The sequence below is a fragment of the Gymnodraco acuticeps genome, unplaced genomic scaffold (genome assembly GCF_902827175.1).
Source record: "Gymnodraco acuticeps unplaced genomic scaffold, fGymAcu1.1, whole genome shotgun sequence".
Classification (NCBI taxonomy): Eukaryota; Metazoa; Chordata; class Actinopteri; order Perciformes; family Bathydraconidae; genus Gymnodraco; species Gymnodraco acuticeps.
The window spans coordinates 362590-382543 of record NW_022992158.1 but is presented as its reverse complement, the minus strand read 5'-3'; the positions used below and the strand labels follow the sequence as shown (position 1 = coordinate 382543).

General features: G+C 41.2%; 2 protein-coding genes across 2 annotated transcripts in view; both read left to right on the top strand.

Moving 5' to 3' along the window:
• Nucleotides 1-19954, top strand: part of LOC117538612 (supervillin-like) — a 60792-nt gene that overhangs the window by 19375 nt on the left and 21463 nt on the right. Inside the window, 16 exon segments of the mRNA XM_034204470.1 lie at nucleotides 312-482; nucleotides 663-700; nucleotides 797-858; nucleotides 1081-1211; nucleotides 1426-1521; nucleotides 6652-6949; nucleotides 8265-8330; nucleotides 9367-10024; nucleotides 11853-12502; nucleotides 12504-12631; nucleotides 14667-14799; nucleotides 16142-16198; nucleotides 17712-17789; nucleotides 18267-18414; nucleotides 18964-19059; nucleotides 19370-19450. Of these exon segments, the coding sequence (XP_034060361.1) occupies nucleotides 312-482; nucleotides 663-700; nucleotides 797-858; nucleotides 1081-1211; nucleotides 1426-1521; nucleotides 6652-6949; nucleotides 8265-8330; nucleotides 9367-10024; nucleotides 11853-12502; nucleotides 12504-12631; nucleotides 14667-14799; nucleotides 16142-16198; nucleotides 17712-17789; nucleotides 18267-18414; nucleotides 18964-19059; nucleotides 19370-19450 (2891 nt within the window).
• LOC117538613 (nuclear factor 7, brain-like) lies at nucleotides 2750-4303 on the top strand. Its single transcript, XM_034204471.1, has one exon. It carries the CDS (start codon nucleotides 2933-2935, stop codon nucleotides 4301-4303), a length of 1371 nt encoding a protein of 456 aa, XP_034060362.1. The 5' UTR covers nucleotides 2750-2932.

Here is a 19954-nt window from a genome sequence, read left to right as displayed (position 1 = left end):
TGCGGTGATATCTACAATTTTCACGTTCATTATCGCGTCAGCAGTTTGTTTTTCGAGCTAACTTACTCGTGCAAGTTACCCTTTTGAAGTTGTCTGCAGCTGCATGTTAACGTTGGTGGATGGCTCTTCAGATTTAGGTTGTGCTCAGCGTGTGCACCACTATCAATGTATGACACCCTGCTCTTCTAACCTGATTGAGGTCCCTGGTAAACTGCTCGTCTACTAAAACAACATCAAAACCAACAATAGTTTTCTTACTTGTACTTCTCCTTTTTGTTGTCCTCGTCAATCTTTCTAAATCACAAAAAAAGCGAGACTACTAAAGTCGATCTGTCAGCAGTGGAGGTAGAGCCGGTTATCAGCGCTGATCGGGAAAGGGGTGCTCGGAAACCTCGTCGCTACATCACTCCAGGAGACAGTCGCATGTCGGAGAGGTTTAGGACGCAGCCCATTACCTCTGCAGAGCGGCTGGAGTCAGATAGGTACAGGAGGGGCTCTCTGCACTGATCCTCAGGAGCTCTGAGTCATTTTCTTTGCATGATTCACTTGTTTAATACTGTGAATTGGATTGTTCTAGGTTGGCATTATATCGGGATAATCAGTTCCTTAAATAGAATAAAAGGTAGACTAAATGCTGATGCTTGATACATGTTTCTCTGCAGGTCCCGTCTCAGCCCTTCACAGCTACAAGATGCAGAAGGTAAATTCAGTCTACTGCATTAACAGAATGCACAATATATGTTTTGTTTTTCCAGAGATTTGATGTTGATGCAATGTGACATCTCCTTTTCATTAGCTGGAGAAACTCTGGATGACAGAGCCAAGATGAGTGTGGCTGCCAAGAGATCCCTCTTCAGGGTATGCTTTCGACGTTATGTACATTTCAATCATAAGGACAGATAATCAAAACACTCGAATGAGCAGTGTTTTTAAAATGACAATCTGAAAAGCAAAACCTGGAGCTTTGTTCAGATATACAGCGGACGTTTGTGTAATACAAGTTTCTAAAATTAACACTGTTATGGACTAAACTTTACTAAACGAATGACTGAAGTTTTCCTGTCATGTTTTATTCCCCAGGAGCTGGAAAGGACATCAGATGTTCCCAAACCGCGCTCCAGAAACGCTGCCGTAGAGCGCCGCCTGAGGAGGGTTCAGGATCGGTCGCACACACAACCCGTCACCGACAAGGAGGTGGTCAATGCTTCAAGGTATGTCTTGGATTTTGCTTGCATCGCTGTATTTTGCTTCAGAAAATATACGTTTGCTCTGTTTTTTGCTTTTCTTGCCCTCCTGTTTATTTGATCCTTTTACCTCTTTTAATGCTTTCATATCTTATCTTTTCAGTGACAGTATTTCCCTTTGCCTTGCACTATCTGTATTTACCAGCCTTTCACCTACACCTCCCTTTTCTCCACTTTAAAGTGATCCTGCCACATCGTCACAACCTCTGAGCCCCCACACTAACGCCGCTCGCGTCCCCAGCCCCACTGCAGTCAGCACCAATGTGACCAGCATCAGGTACATGTGATTTGTGTCTGTGGAGCTCACTTAAGAAAACACACACATCTCCAAGTTTGTTGGAGAACATGGTTGGTTGTGTCATACCAAACCTAAAATTGTACATTCTCTATGGGTTTAGAAATGACCATGGACGGCATGCAATATGCAATAGAATTTGAATTAATTAGTTAAATTCCTTAAGGTAGAAACATTCTTAAAAATAAGTCAAAATTCCAAGTGCGCGAACAAACCTCCGCCCTCATGTGACGCACCTGACGCTCTAACAAGAGGACAAAGGTCGCCTGTTGTACAGCAGACGCACCGAGAGACAGGCGGTCAGATTCACCGCAGAACAAAGCCTCTATCCACTCACAGAAGAGTTTGATCTTTTTTCACAACATTTGAACTTTCTTCAGAAAAATTATAATTTGTCTTTTTTTTCTCAAAATCTCAGAATTCTGACTTTTACCCGAGAATCCCAAATATAGACTTTTGTTCAGAAAAAATAATACTTTATTTCAGCAAATATAAAATTGAAAATAATTAAAAAAAAATCTGAAAATAATTGAATTTATTTTCTCAAAATCTCATAATTGTTACTTTTATCTGAAAACTAAAAATGTGAACTTTTTTCTCAAAATTTGAAAGGTTCCCCGTTTTTCTTGTCTTGTCTTTTTTCAGGCAACATAAAAGCCTGGTTATAATTTGAGCCACTGGGACTTTCCCTTCAGGACCAATCTGTCCTGGTTAACAATGTTTATCTCTGTATCCTGAAGGTGTCTGTTTGTGGGCCATGGTAGATCAAAAGTAGATATTAAACATACACAGTTCATGTTTGTCTTTACATTATTTGGTTTAGCTAATGCTTCTATCCACAGCGACATACAATAAGTATATAAGTCTCCTTATCCTTTTCATGAGATTTCCTCACAGGCAACTGAGTGATAAAACCATAAAGTGTTAAAGGGCTGAGCAAAGTTTGGAAAGACGACCTCAGAAACACAACGGGAGGTTACGTGATACTGAAGCCAGGGTATATCAAAACCCACACAAACTGCACCACGATATATTTATGAATCTCCTCTACTGACAGGTCATTTTTGACTTTCTATTAAAAAAGGTAGAAAAATCCTTAAAAATAAGTACAAATTCCAAGTGCGCGAACAAACCTCCGTCCTCATGTGACGCACCTGACGCTCCTAACAAGAGGACAAAGGTCGCCTGTTGTACAGCAGACGCACCGAGAGACAGGCGGTCAGATTCACCACAGAACAAAGCCTCTGTCCACTCACAGAAGGAGGGGATACTTCAACAAGCTGCAACAGAACAGAGACTCAACGTTGTGAAGAGGATATATTATCAAGTTGAACTGATTTCCTGCTGAAGGCAAACAGACGCCTATAGAGTTTTCAGCTTCAACCGGAGAATAATGGCGTCCAAATTAGAGGAAGATCTCAGCTGTCCGGTCTGCCATGAAATCTTTAGAGATCCTGTCATCCTGTCCTGCTGCCACAGCTTCTGTAGAGACTGTCTGCAGAGCTGGTGGACAGGGAAAGAAGAAAAGGAGTGTCCAGTTTGTAAGAGACGATTTTCCAAGGACTTACTTCCTGCTAACTTTACGTTAAAGAACCTGTGTGAGAGTTTCTTACAGGAGAGAGATCAGAGATCCCCAGAGGCTCTCTGCAGTCTGCACTCTGAGAAACTCAGACTCTTCTGTCTGGACCATCAGCAGCCAGTGTGTCTTGTCTGCAGAGATTCAGATAAACACACCGACCACACAATCAGACCCATCGATGAAGCTGCACAGGGTCTCAAAGAGGAGCTCCAGAAGTCTCTGCAGCCCTTACAGGAGAAACTGAAGCTCTTTGAACGCGTCAAAGTGAAGTTTGATCAAACAGCAGGACACATGAAGGTCCAGGCTCAATACACAGAGACGCAGATTAAGGAGCAGTTCAAGATGCTTCACCAGTTTCTAGAAGAGGAAGAGGAGGCCAGGATGGCTGCACTGAGGGAGGAAGAGGAGCAGAAGAGGAGGATGATGGAGGAGAAGATGGAGGCTGTGAGCAGAGAGATAGCAGCTCTTTCACTCACAGTCAGAGCCACAGAGGAGGAGCTGAGAGCTGAAGACGTCTCCTTCCTGCACAACTACAAGGCTGCAGTGGAGAGGCTGCAGCGCCCCCTGCTGGAGGATCCACAGCTGCCCTCAGGAGCTCTGATAGACCAGGCCAAACACCTGGGCAACCTCAGCTTCAACATCTGGAGCAAGATGAAGGTGTCCTACTCTCCTCTCATCCTGGACCCTAACACTGCTGATCTACAACTCTTCCTGTCTGAAGATCTGACCTCTGTGAGGCGAGGAGGGAGACAGAAACGTCCTGATAATCCAGAGAGGGTGAAAAACTACGACTGTGTCCTGGGATCTGAAGGCTTTGACTCAGGGACTCACAGCTGGGACGTCCAGGTTGGAGAAAGCACATGGTGGTCACTGGGTGTGTTAGCAGAGTCTGCCTACAGGAAGAGAGAGATACAATCTGGATTATGGAGAATATGTATTGACTGGTTAGGTGGATACACAGCATCCTCTCCATCACATCCAGACACTGATCTCTCAGTTCAGACGAGGCCCCAGAGGGTCAGAGTGAATCTGGACTATGATGGAGGAAAGCTGTCGTTCTCTGATCTCGACTCTAACACACACATACACACCTTCTCACACACTTTCACTGAGAGGATGTTTCCATACTTTCAAACTTTGAGTGAACTGAAGGTTTTACCACTGAAGGTTTCTGTGACTTTATAATGTTTGAAGAGTTGGTTCCAGATTTCTCCATTTTAGGGACAACAATGAAAAATGTCCATATGTTAATTATTTTTCAAAAAAGTGAAGAGACATAAAAGATTCAGAAAGAGTGTGTTAGGATAATGAATCCAAGCGGACACAGTGCTATTAGAAATTCCATGCATTTAAAGACATATAATGCTCAAAACAAAAAATAAACTATTTGAAAAATTAGTAGTTTACAGTTTTAAATATGCCCTATGCTCATTTTCTGGTTCATATGTGTTTTTGTGCATATGGCTATTTTCAAATAAGGTTTTTATTTTTCTCGTACTGACTGCTGCAGCACTTCTTTTCACCCTCTGTCTGAAACCAGAGCCCTACTACAGTATAGACTTCATTAAAAAGGAAGGTCTTTAGTCTACTCTTAAAAGTGGGAACGCTGTCTGCCTCCTTAATAGAAACTTGAAGCTGGTTCCAAAGAATATCAGTTATTCATCTTGACATTCGTTTTACATCTACAGCATATTTATCCCACAAAGGAAATTGTTGAATTGTAACCAACTGAAATGTAGTGTCAGAGCCAGTGCACCTGTTTCCTCATATTTCATTTGTCATTTCTTCCTATTCTGATCAGTGTGGATGTGCCACAGAGATGTCTTACTCTCCATCTCCCTCTCCTGGCTGCACAGCTGATGTGTTCATGCAGCTCAACTTACTTTGTTATTTCTGCCCCCTTCATGTGCTGCTGCTTCGTCGCACTGTGCACCTTGTAGGGAAAATGAGTCAGTGTTTACACGATTACTCCTTTACTACTTTCCATGCCCAGTTTCCAAGCATTCTCTTCCTGCAGTGTTCCTGACACACAGGTCACAAATGTGGGTGAAGCAAGAGGTTACATATCTTAAGGAAAGGTCAGAAGTTGAGCCGGTTAAAGCACTCTGAATGTCTGGGTTCACATGTCCTGTGATTTGTGTACCAGCGTGGATTTAAATTAGCACACTGCTGAGAGATCGCCATATCGCCTGTAAACACGAGAGTGCATTAAATGATTATCTTGCATATGTGCGCTGATCTACTTATGTCTCCTTGCTGTGCCAGTAATCTGCCACTGTTGTCCCACAGCAAGCTGGTGTTTGCATGCATGTTCATTAGTGCTGTACAGCATGAGGAAACTATGTGATAGAGATGTTGAATATCCATAGTACTTAATTATGCGTTAGATAAACATACACATATGTACTCAGTTTTGTCTTACTGCTAAGAATGTATATATAATGTGCAATGATGTTTAAATATTTGATGTATAGCTGAGAAATATATTTGTATTTGAGAACCAAAGACATCACAAGGACTCAGTGAAATAAGAGATTACATTTATTCCATTTAAAATTCAAATCTAATCTTCCTTTTGGTCATCCATGTACTGTAATATGATATCTGAAAGTACAAAGTCAAAGATAGTTAGATGTGATGTTTTATTCTGGACATACAGTACATATCACCTCATAACTAATCTATTGGTTCAATTTAGAAACGTTATCCTCTGTTGCAATTTAGAAATCACATATTTAAATCTCAGAAGCATCAAATCTAACATTTCTACCTTCCAAAGCTGGGGTGGTGATAATAATGCATTCGTTTTTCCATGTCCGTTAACTGTCGAGTGGGAGTGGAAGTCTTTTTTTGTACGTTTTTGTGTTTCTCTTATTTTCCTACGATACTGTTATGATTGGCTGTGAATAAGAAGATGGCAGACCATCTATTTCTATTGTTTTTGTTTTTTTGAGAAAGGGGCAGGTAATATAAGATTATTTTCTTCTCCCTGCTCCTTTCCGGGTGTGGTGTGTTTATAGACATGTTTTGCAAATAATTATTATACATTAAGTTGTGTATGGAACAAATAAAAATGAAATGAAAATGAAATTGTATTATCAGAAATTCATTTATTATTGTGATTTGTATATAACAGTGTTTCTCAAACTTTTTCATACCAAGGACCACTTAACCAATAAAAAAACACTCGCGGACCACCTAACTCCACAAATATCCAAAAACACATCGTTTTTTACAAATCGCCTGAAAATTGTACAAACAAGTGGCAACATGTGTGATGAAGGTGTTTATCTGGGTTATATCATGCAATCGAAAGTGAAACTTAACCTTGCTCCATTGCGGAGATATTCCCGCGAGAGTGCGGAAAACTTTAATTAATTAATTAATTAAAAATGTGAAATTTTACCAATATACTCACGGACCACTAGGGGGCGCTCACAGACCACCAGTGGTCCGCGGACCACACTTTGAGAAGCACTGGTATAACATAACAACTTCCCAGTCCCTAAAATAATCCATTGACATCCCCCCAGCATCAAGGCCTCCTCCCAGCCCGGCTCAGCGGTCCAGGATCAGGGTCCAGAGCCCAAAGAGCCCCAGGAGAACCAGAAACCAACTCCAGCTCCCGGTGCCGGGGGGGAGGGCGATGGCCACGAGTTTTTCTCTAACGAGCCGGACCTGTCCACCCTCACCTTGGCAGAGAAGATGGCCCTCTTCAATCGCCTCGCTCATCAAACAGCAAAGAGCCCTGAGGCCCGAGGGGACACCCGCCAGCGCAGGGCCAACGCCCGCTTTCAGACTCAACCCATCACCCAGGGAGAAGTGGAGCAGGTACAAAAAACGTTTTAAATAAGCAATGTTGTTTTTTAGTTGTTGTACATTTTTATAATTAGTTTTGAATTTTTAAGAAAATTATCAAAATCAAGGAAGGTCTTATTTCTCCTAATATCTTTTTTTTTTTTTACATTTTTGTGAATTTGAATTATTAACGTTGAAGGACATTAAGAACATTATCAAAATCATGGAAGGTTTTAACTTCTCCTATATAATATATTTCTTGAACACTTCTTAACCAAAAGTTATTTATAATTATGTTTTTGTAAAGTACAGTAAAAGGACTCTCAACGATTAGCTTTTTCCCCTTGTTATTATTATTATTATTATTATTTGTACTATATCCTATCCTATCCCACCATTATACCCCGTCCATCTTAATCGCACCCACAAACTCAATTGTGAATGAATAATGAATATGATAAAGTTCTAAAGAGACGTAATAGTTCTAAAAATTTTTTTGAGAAGGCCAAATGTTAGAGGTGCAGACACTAACATAAAAAAATAACCCACTGACAAAATATTGAAATGAACAACGCTGCTTCTTAAGATTATTTGGATGTGATGTCTTCTTACAGTAAAAAGGCCTGGAGCAATGGGCGATTAATCTCCGGGTCACTTCCAGTACACTGCAGTGTGTGATTTACAGAGTTAGGAGCGTCCTTTAGGGCGGGATGGATGAATGATACTGTTCTCTGTGCAGACTCAGATATTACCAAATGAACAGAGGTCACAGGGTTTGTTCTGCTTTTACTTTTAATACAGTGGCATCTAGATCACATGTAAAAGCTCATACTATACTATAATGTATACGAGGGATGTACATTTCTGGATCTAAATCAGAATAAAAGTCTATTCTTATTTTAAGAGACAACATTGTTCGTAATTGTTCCTCAAATGAGTTCAAAAGAATTTAGCACAAGTATTTGTGTGTAGAATTACTGTCTCAATATCTAGATGCTTCTGTAGGAAACAACATATACAAAAATCATCTTTTGGAAATGTTGAATCGATTCAGGATCTTAAAAAATGTCAATCTCAATTCTCATATTCATGAATTTGCCCTAACCCATGATATATACAGCATATATATTGTTGTTGATGGTACACTTTGTCATTTACATTGCCAAAACATCCTCCAATGTGACATCGACTCAGCAACACAGATAAATTGTCCACAAATGGACAAAAACATAAGATAATAATTGACGATCCTTCCTACTCTATATGCACTGAAACCCAAACACGCTTCGTATTAGGTTGTCATCACCTGAACCACATTCTCAGTATTCAATCACCCGTGTCCACACAGGAAGCTGATCCTCCAGTCACCTCTGAGGTGTGTAACGGTGACTTAAAGACCATGAAGGGACAACATGTAAGACCTCCGATGCCTGTACGATGCTTCTGATTGGTTGCATCGAATGTATCTGCTTTTGATTGACCTCTGGTCCCGCTAGTGACCGATGTTGTCTTGTCTTGCTGACATTCGCTGAGCTGAGCCTGATGGTCCCCTTTAAATGCCATTTTAAAGTGTGTATTTTAAAGTTTGTAAATGGTTGATCAGGCTGCCTTGTTTGTTTTTCCGTGGCTCCTCATTTTTGGATAAGGAAGCTTCTCTGACATGCTTGCTGACATTGCAGAGCAAGCATGGGATTATTTGAATGCAATCTGAATGCAATTTCCACTAAAAACATCAATGCTTATCTAGATAAAAAGCATGTAAGGGGTTTCATAGACATTGTATTGCAACTAAAATAATTGACAGTAATCTGGGGCAGAGTTGGAGCATCTTAAGTCGACTTGACGTGAGCTACTTTATGCTGTTACATCAACATTTGTTATTACCTTTCCTGATCTAGACATTCCTGATGAGAGTGAGCATGAACCCTAGAGTTACAATTCCCACATTTATGGAAAACATGCAAGTTAACATATTCAAATGTACTGTTTCCATGCCCTCCATGATATAAATCAAAAGAAAAGTTGGTTAACAATCAAATATTAACACAAAAAAAGCAAATGTTACCATTGAATGACACAGCGTTCAAGCTAGTGAATGTCAGATGTAAACTGGAGGGTAAATGCTTTGTATGTTTTGTTTTTTACGATTCAGTTAGTGTTCAAATCTGTGCTTCCTGCTGCCATTTTGTGAATGACAGAGTTGCTGTACAACTACTCAAAATGTTTCCCTAATTGTTTTTGATTGCTGCTGTCCTCCCTCTCGTCCATCCATCAGTTTATTTTCTACCTTTTTCATTCCACTTCATCCCCACCTTCTGTAACATCCCCACATACCTGAATACATCTAAAAATTCCTTGATTTACCACCATATCTCTTCTCCATATCAATCCCTTTCCTTAGTCATTCTATCCATCTCATATATCTGACTTGTTTCCTGTTCTTTCTGCAGCTGAAAACCGGAGGTGAGATCAAACTGGAGCCTCTGTCTGCGTCCCTAGTTCGCTCCGTGGCAGCCGTCGCCTCCCAAGCCTCCGTCGCCACAGTAACCGGCAGCGGAGACAACGACGACAACCTCCGTCCAGGGAAGTCCACGGCGGTCCCTTACATCCCTGCCCAACAACAGGCGACCTGCAACACTAGCAGCCACCAGGAGAGGGCGTTGAGGTATTTCTCCATGACCCAGAGCGGGGACCCCGGCCACCCCGAGCCCGATTTCAACGCCTCCCCTCTCCCCCCTGAGAGCCGGCAGAGAGTGGGGGCTCCTCTGGCTCCCACATCCTCTGTCAGTCACAGGGAGGCGCTGGAGGAGGAGGAGGAGGTCAGGGGGAGACAGCAGGGAGGAGGAGCCAGAGAAGACGGCAGCGTTAAGGGAAAGCAGGACACCGGGCAGCATCCCCAGCCTCACTCTTCAGACTCCTCTTTGTGGAGGGCAGAGTCAGAGCCCCTGCCCAGCCGGAGAGCCGCAGACAGAGGACACTCCCAGGAGAGCAGGGAGAGAGCGGAGGGGGGAGGAAGAGGAAGAGGAGGGTACCTGAGAGAGGCAGCTCACAGCTCCTCCACACAGGAGCAGGAGAGGAGCGGCGGCCGGAGCCAGCCAGGCATCTCAGGTAGGAGATAGAAGGAAAAAGAGATGGAGACGGGGGGGGGGGAGATTATTAAAGAGATGTGAAAAGCTAAAGCAAATGATGTGTGAAAAAGAGTGGACATAAAGGAACAAGAGAAAGGGAGTGACACAGTGTCTAGGGACGGGGGTGTTCTCATTATCCTCATTGTCTCATGCAGCATGCTCCCACGCATCATAGCTTTCTGCCGGCTGCACACACACACTTGTCCCAGCTGGGGGTGTTTGATTTGGCTGAAAGAGAGACGTCTGAAGCTGCATCTAATTAGCATATTTGTCCATGCATTTGCCTCGTGGCTGTCTTTGTCTAGAAAGAGGAAGCCCCCTTTCTTTTTTCCTGACGCCAGAGATGGTTTAAATCAAACTGTGTGTGCTCACTGTCATGGCCTATAAAAGAGGCTGTGGTCCCCGATGTGCACCATATTACAGTATGATGGGCCTGACCTGGTTTTATGAGCTGATGCAGAATGGGTCCAGGGGGTGGTCTTTTTTGCCCATGCGTGCACACAAACAGTGCACACAAATTGAAAGCACTGAGTGAGAGAGTGCAGAACAATTGGCCGGCACTTACTTGAAGCAGGTAGAGGACAGGGAGGACACAATGGATGCCTTGTCTGCATGTTGTTTAGTGCTGCATGGGTAGATCTTCACTAAAGTTGATTCATTACTATAGGATCATGAGGCTGAAGGAGTTGCATGGACTTATACTAATTCCCTGCAGACATACCACTACACGCCTAACACTGACCCTCACCCTGACCTTAACACAAGTCTTTATCAGTATTTATTTTATGTGTAAAGCAACATCAGACTTGACTTAAACTGCTTTAATAACTTTTGAAAGACTAAATGTAACAAATAGATTAATAGATTTACTGAATATTCATTCGTTATAAAAAAATCTAGTATATACATTTCAACTTTGTAAATGTTGTAAGAGGATAATTCCGCCATAGAATAAAGCAGTTTAACTTCATAAAATGAGCCTAAAATCACAACTAATTTATCACAAGTAGCCATAAATATTATTGGCGAAGCAATCAATATCTGCTATCAGTGTGGGAACATGTACATCCCTCATTGGGAACATCGTTTTTGCTCCTAATGTGTTAAAAGCCCCAAAGATGTGACTATGCCAGTGCACACATTTGTGTCAGGGATGAGTCCTGATAAAACAGGTCATGGTTACCAACAAAAAATGCAACAAACATTCCCATTTTAATGGCAATACTGTTATTTAGAGATTAAGAGAATAGCCATAAACCACCAAGGACGTTTGTTACATCTCTCACGACTTTAATTCCGCTTATAATAGTAAATAGTAGATGTTTGAGCATCCGTGCTTGTGCTAACTGACTAACTAAAGGTGACAAATAGTTGTGTGAAACATTATCGAAGTGAGTTTCATCTTGCTGAAAATAGTATACTGTTATGTACACCCACACAGGGCTCTTTACTTTGAATGGTATTCGTATCAGTACTTTGGTTTATGAGTATAAGCATGGGATAACTTGCATGTCAGAGATTGGCCTTCAGTCTATCAATTTGAATACTAAAACCCACCGAATTGTTCCCAATGGCTTGCTAATAAGAGTTTGAATTTAAATAACTTGTGAGGCATCAGAGCCATTAAAAACCTTAGTGGAAAAAAAACCCTGGTTTCCTCATGAGACATCCATTGAAGCACTTATTGTCAAATTAAGAAAGTAAAGAATGAGCGAAAGGAATATTAATAGGTGTCATTATTAGCACATTAATCATTTTTTACCTTAGAAGTTCACTCATGCTTATACCCGTGTTGCTTTTTCTTTCAGATTTGCCCGATCATCCCGCTCCCCTGAAGCCACTGATCGCTAAAGTCTCATCCAGGGCAGTGTCTCACGTCTCAAGCAGCCAGCAGCAAACCCAGCCTCCAACTCTTCCTAAAACGTTCACGCAGCAACAGCCTCCTCCAACACCCCCCAAACCTGTGGTCACCATCCAGTCGCAGCCCCCCCCAACGCTCCCCAAAACCATCACTCAGTCCCCACAAACGCTCCCCAAAACCATCACTCAGTCCCCACCAACGCTCCCCAAAACCATCACTCAGTCCCCACCAACACTCCCCAAAACCATCACTCAGTCCCCACCAACTCTCCCCAAAACCATCACTCAGTCCCCACAAACGCAGCCCAAAACCATCACTCAGTCCCCACAAACGCAGCCCAAAACCATCACTCAGTCCCCACAAACGCAGCCCAAAACCATCACTCAGTCCCCACAAACGCAGCCCAAAACCATCACTCAGTCCCCACAAACGCAGCCCAAAACCATCACTCAGTCCCCACAAACGCAGCCCAAACCTCCAGGATTCGTCCAGCCTCTCCCCAAGCCTTACGCTCAGACAGCCACCAAACCCCAGGTGCCTCCTCAGATGCCCCCCAAACCCCAGTCCTTCCCCCAGGCGCTGGTCAAGTCCCAGTCCCCTCCCCCTGGACCACCGTGAGGACTTTGACAGGCTCAGCGACTACTCTGGAGATCTGCTGTCCCCCACAGAGTCTGGAGAGCTGCTTTCTGAAAGCATGTCCGCCAAACAGATGTCCATCAGGGAGAGGTGAGTGGAAATTATGGATGATGGATGTTAAAAAATACAGTGCTGGTCAGTTGAGTTGCCAGATCGGTCGAAAACACTGATCTAACAGCATTTCGGAATTATATCACTCTTTTCTAACATTGTTTTCAAAGATTCAACGGTTTTATTGTCATATGCACAAAGCTACCGTGTGGAAATGGCAATGAAATTCTTCTGACCTGAGCTCCTCCAACAATGCAACATATGTAATAAAATACAAAAATACAAACTAAAAAGTTGTGCAAAAAGTCTATATACATGTCAATAGAATATGGGATGTGTACAAGAACAGGGCTAATTTCGTTTGGTGTTATTTTATCTTATTGGATTTGAACAGTGAATTTCTGCAAATATTTGTCACCTTTCCATTCACTGGGTTGCAGAGCAGTGCTGGGACTAGGGATATTAAGAGGAAACAGGATGATTTGGTGATAAGAAGCTGAATAATAATGATGTAATAGTAGGCTGGAGGCTATTTTTACCTTATCCAGTCTAAATGTGGCTCTGTCTGCCTCTGTGCTGCATTTTCCTCCCCGCTCCCTGTCCAAAATGTACTGATTTGAACAACAGTAGCTCATCTCTTATGAAGGCAACCAGTCCCTAATACATACCTTTTAGCATTTTAAGATTAAATCTGTGTGAAGACACTCATTTAGTCTTAGTGGAAGGTCTATCTGTCTCAAAGAAATGGTTGGTATATGTCCATTTTAGGAATCATATGAGACATAAAAGAGATATATCTGATGTTCAGCTGTTGTTCAAGATATAGACATAGAGAGACATAATAGGAGAAACAAACAAGACAATTACTTCAGTAAAAACTTCACAAATGGGATCCGTGGTCAGGAGTACAACCTAATACTTTCCTGTTGGGATAACAAGGACGCTCAGTCAGCTGCACATTTCCAAAGAAGAACAGGGTTTTCAAAATCAAGGTCAATCCCCAACCCTAACCCTAACCCTAATCTCTAACCCTAACCCTAATCTCTAACCCTAACCCTAATCTCTAACCCTAACCCTAATCTCTAACCCTAACCCTAAGGTGCTTCTTAAAACCTAATGCGTAGCAAAGCTGCTGGAACAAATGAACCCTGATTCCAGTCACAGCTCGGCGCTTTACGAGATGTTAGCAGAGATCAGACACTGAACTGCAGCATGATTAATGAGCAGCGTTTGACAGAATCAGGCACTTCCTCCCCGTCCTTGCAGTATGTAGGTTTGATTCTTACATTTTTAGAGGTGAGGGAGATTCATTTTTAGCAACAATGTGTTCCTCCGCCCATGCAGCTGTGTGGACTGGAGGAGAAATCCTCTGGGGTTCCTCCTAATGCCCTCATTCCTGCCCTGTCCACACTCAGGCAGCGGAGAGGTTGACACACTTTATTTTTACCCCTCAGCCGTGCGTTATCAGCGCCCACTTTGGAGTCCGTTTTTATAACAATCCTTCAAATCTGACCTATCTTTCACTCTTGAATGATTATTTTCCTTACTTTCAGGCAAATAAAGGAATTGCATTACAGTAACTGTTCACTTTATTTGTTTTTTTTATCTATCCCTAGAATAAACTCCCATAGTAATGCTGAGAAAAAGCTTGTCCTGTTCTCATACATGTTAGTGGATGGACAATGTTCCCTGATGAATTTGAAATGTTAAAGATGTTGGCCACCTGCCTAAAGAACTCACAATTGTTTTGTGTTACTGAGCTGGATATGTAAGTCTACGGCTGACATCACTAAGTCATACTCGCGCTCCTATTGGCTAGCGCTCCGACACATTGTACTTGATAGGCTATGGGGCGGGACATCTCTAAGAGGTTGACCAATCACGAAAGAGCCGGCCAGCTAACCAATCAGAGCAGACTGGGCTCTGGTTTCAGACAGAGGGTGAAAAGAGGTGCTGCAGCACAGGCAGTATGAGAAACATAAAGAGCTTTTTGAGCATTAAAGCATGGAGACATGTCACAGGAGAGACACTACATACACATAAGATAAGATAATACACATGTTGATGGTTTCAGAGTGGCACTGCTGAAGAAGAGTGGTGAAGATGACTGGAGGAACAGGATCAACAACAAGCAGGAAGTGGTTAAAGTGGCGACCACCGAGCAGCAGACTCAGCTGTGGGAGTCAGAGCAGACGAGCGAGAGGAAGGTCAGTCTGATCATCAATTACTCAAATCACATCACTTTCATTGGAATGAACATTTGAAGAGTTGCAAGCTTATGTTGCTTGTTCTAATGGAGGCCATTGTAAAACTGTGTGAGGTGGAGAACCCTGAAATCTCTGCGGTAAAGATGTTTATATGTTATAATAACCAGTAGGAATGAGTTGGAAATGTTGTATTGACCTTTTTGTATTTATTAATTAATATAGCGCTTTTCTAGGTTCTCTTAAAACAGTTAAACCTCTGGCTTTATTTATTTATTTGATAGGCACATTGTTCTTAAAATCAGTATAAAATGCATAACATAAAAATGCTACAGTTAGCTAAAATGCTAATTCTATACCCATAGTTCATAGGCAGGTAACAAAAACCAATAGTCACAATATACAAGTACAAATCTACAATCTAACACGAGTAAAAAAGACAAAATGCTTTGGACCAAAGGTCAAGTTAAAGTGATCAGTGCTGGTTGAACAGCTTTAGCCACATTTCACTGCCCATCCCTCTTGGTTGCCATGGCAGCTCCTGTCAATACTCCGTTAGCTAAGTGCTGCTTTCATTTCCTCCTTTGGTCCATCTGTTGTTTGAGTCCAGCGGTCCAGATCAGAGCAGCATCCAGTCCCTATTGGCTGTAAACCAGGAAGCATATGGGACTGTCTGCCTGTGTAGAATTAGCAGTCTGGGGGAAAGATTCTCCTTTCTTTGAAAAGATTAGGCTCAAGGCTACATTTATTTTATCATCACGTCGCTATTATCTTACAAACAAAAGAGAAGATTTAGTTATTAGCTGATTTCCATCTGTCAGGTACACACATAACAATCAACAAACACTTCACACTTTACTTATAACACCAAGAGTTATACACATCAAGATATTTATCAGTAACTATAGTATTCATTTTAACTAAAACTGAAGTAAGTACTGTTGACATGACTGGTTGCTAAATATCCATTGTTTTTGCACTTTTTGGAGAAAAATAAAAGTCTGTGAACGTTTTACTCTCAGCTGGAAGCAAATTCCAATTCTTAATTAATGGCAGCGTACAAAAGTAAATTCTGTTTTTAAAAGATTATTTGACAGAAAGAAAATGCTTTTAAAAGTGTATTTATGTGCAACTACATATAAGAGCTTCAGGGTTGACTGTTTTTCCTGCAGTTCATCTACAGCACATTAGTATTCTGCTGGGTGAAACTGCCCGTTTAAGCCCCGCACGGTACTCCTCCAGGCAGTCTCACCCTTAAACTCATTACATCAACAAAACCCCCTCTCCTCCTCCCCCTTTTTTCTCCCTCTGACCGAGAACTTCCACTGTGTTTAAACCCCCTCAGGAGGAAGGGGTGGTCGTTCAAGAATACTCCGCTGTGTCTGTGTCTGAGCAGCTGTGGGTAAGACCCGGTGTGAACCAATCATCTGCGTGCTCGACTCGTGTTGTCCAATCACAGCTTTGTGTGGACTTTGTGTGATCACTCCTCCTTAATCTGTCCGTCTTTGGGAGCTCTTCTGTTACCCTGCAGTCCGAAATGGTGGCACATGCTGCAGCTTTCTAAGCTTTCTTAACATCTGCTGATTCTGTCTTAAAGGGTACTTTGTAGATGTACAGTAATGCAAAGGCTGAATATCATTAGTTTTGCCCTTTGATACATTCTGTACATGTAGTTAAAACTGCTGTAAAATTATATAAATCCTATTTTCAAGATCTTGTACCACTTGGATTCACTTTTATGCCAGTGGACAACAACATCAGTTATTCACTTACAAACAAATATATATATATTCTATGATGGCTACACATTTGAACAGGTAAAAAACAAACACATTTAGTTGTATAAAGTAAAAAGTAATTGGATAAGAATACAAATAATGTTTTTAAGCACATTCCTGCTGCTTTTGCATTGCTTTTATGGCTTAAAAAATATATTCAACATTAAAAAAAAAGGAGGGAAAGCTGTTTCAAAGAATACACTTCAGAAAACCCATGTCTAAAAGACACATAATACATAATACATATATTTCTGATGTTAAAATGATATATATAGTATTATTTCATTTTTAAGGGCATTTATTGTTGCTGTTTGCCTGTAAAGTATTACATTGTTAAAAGCATATTTAAATGAAAGAATCTGAGGAGGTACAAATATGTTATGAAACACCGCTATAGATTTGATCTGTAAATATAACACTTTGAGGTCAACTATTACTTAATGTGCCTTTAAGCTTCGGGCTGTGTTTTCACCGCACCAGTAATTTAATATGTGACTTTCTGTGAGCAAGCTGTTCCCGTCTCGATTTACAAAATACAAGAGCGGGAAACGGCTTTCGCAGTTTGCTGATTCATCTACTACGCCTAACAGTTAGAATTGAAATTGTATTCAATGCCCTTTAATGATTTGAAGTGCATTTTGGTTTGGGGAAGCATGGTGTTTTAATTCACAAGCAATCCATTTTACGTTTGAAAGGCTTTAGTTATTTCTCAGAGATAACAAAATGGTGTTTGTTCCAAAAAACATATTTAAACTAATCAGAATCCACTTTTTAAGCAAAGTATGTGTACAAACATACGAGTAATTGACATGTTTCTCAGTGTACCAACACAGAAATAGATGAACAGCTAAAAACTGGAAAGATAACAAAGCTTTAAAAACACACATTTAACTATAAAGAACATACAAGTGGGGGAAAAATATCTAAACTATCAGAAAATAATCGATTAACACCATAAAACTATTTCTTTGTACATTATTCATTGCTTTTTACAGATAGCGAGTCGTTTTACATTTCCAGTTTCTTGCCTTCTTCTCCTCCTTTGCATCCCTCCCTTATCCTCCTTCATCTGCATGCTCATCATTTCCTCCTTTGCTTTCCTTTCTTTCACTTTTCCATCTACCTCTACATCCTCAGGAACCTGTCTTCTCTTCCACCTTTTCTCCTACTATATCCCTCGGTCAAAAGTGTCAGTACATTGACCATCATAGTCAGGTAAGGACATACACCTGGCACGCTGCATGTACCGGAGTCTTAAACTCCTGCTTTGTTTGTTTCTTTGATCTCAGTGTATATCCATCACTCCTACGGTAGAATAAAGTACTTCATATCAGCTAGAAAGGACATGCAGATAGCCCGCTCGAGTGTATGAAATCTCCTTATATCTGCTCGGTTTGATACTGTGACTTCATGAATAATCGCTCCCGAGGGAAGAGGTGTGGAGTCACATGAAGTTAATGTGAAGCTGTGTGAGAGGCGGTGTACTTCTCTGACTCAAAGTGGATCAAGTGGCGTCTGGAAGCTTTTTGATTTGGCTCCATGATCTCGTTTGAAGTTTTAATGCAGCACTTTCACGTGTGTAGGAAATATCTCTAAAATGGCCTTGCAGAGTTTATTGCATTGCATGAAAGACGTGCAGCTTTAAAATCTTTAATAACTTGATGGTTTTTCTCACTTTAATTGTCTGTGCAGAAGGTGGGAGAGGACATCGAGGCCAAGATGTCCATTGAGGAGAGAAAACAGATGATTTCTGTTCGAGAGGATGCCTGGAAGACTAAGGGCAAAGGAGCAGCCAACGACTCCATCCAGTACACCGTCGCCTCTCGAATGGTCAAGAAAGGTCAGAGCTCCATCCTGTCTTAACCCATCCAACTTTTTGAGGGGTTCACCATTTAAAAGGCTACTGGATATGATTGTTATGCACAAACAAGACCCCCCCACACACAACAACACAGACTATAACACCCCTTGCTGTTAAATACCAACCAACTATGTGCAATATGTGCAATATATATATACATGCCGTTAATAACTGTAATATATACCTGGCTGCTAAATCCTCAGAACTGTTACAGGATGCGTATTTTGTAAATTGTGTAACTTTTTATTATATTATAACTTTTTTACTCTAATACTTTTTTAAGCATGCTTCTACGTAACATTAAGCTGTCTTTGGCTCTTTTCTGCTGTGACTACGTAAATGTCCCCTCTTTGGGACTAATAAAGATATTCTGATTCTGAAATACTCTCCTTTTTATTGGACAAAATAATCATGATTTCTTTATTTTTTTAAACAAAAAAAGATGCATTAATTGGTATCTTTTCTTATTAAATTAGATATTGTATAATAATATATATCTGGTGTGAATGTGTGTCCGTGTGTCTGCAGGCCTGGCAGCCACGTCCTCAGTTATCAGTCCCATCCTGTCACCGGTCTCCACCAAACTCAAGAGCAGCGTGCCGGCTGTCAACAAACCACAAGAGGGTGAGACAGATGTCTAAGTCCTTCGTCATTCATGAAACCTCTGCTAAAGAAATCCCAGTTTACCAACAGCTGTGATTTAAACCTGAATCAACTTCATTTTCATTGTTGTTTTAGCGACAGGAGTGGACTTGACTTTTACTTGACTTGACTTTTAAGCTTATACGATACGATCTATATGATGTGTTAAAAACATTGAACAAATAACTTGAAAACAGGTTGAAAAAGACAAAATTATGTAAATGTTTTTGTTAGTTTAAGATAAACAGATCTTGTATGCACCATAAGTAAGATTGATTTATTTTCATTATAGAAATTGAGGCCAGACCAGACATGGAAACGGATAAGAAACTTGACAAGTTGGAGAGCTTCTTGGGACGCCTGAATAGCAAAGGTATGCACTTCTTGCTGTTAAGCACCGCACTGTAACTCTCTTTCTTGTATTTATACCTGTCCTACTCTATTTAGCTTGTTTTATTTGTATTATCTTGGCTCTTTAAAGGTGGGGTAGGTAGTTCACTTCAGAAACACTTGTTGTTATATTCCATGGAATGCTCTTAACATCCCGATAGCAATGAATACATTAAATGCTTTGACAATAAATCCATAAAAGAATGTCATCTGTGGCGCTGTAAAAAGCACGACCCGGCTAAAATAACTGGACGGCCTACCTGCCTGTCAGCCTTCCATCTGTGCACAAACTTATCTCATGCCCTCATTGGTCATGTGCGCGTTCGTGTGTGTTGGAGGAGGGGCTCTGTGAGGAAGTCTGAAGGAAGGGGCAGATTTTTTTCGGCTGCGTACTTTCAAATTCTAGCGCACTCGAGCTGCTTTCTCCATTCTTACCTACCCCACCTTTAAGGTCTGTTTTTAAATGTTGCAATCTATTTTAATGCTT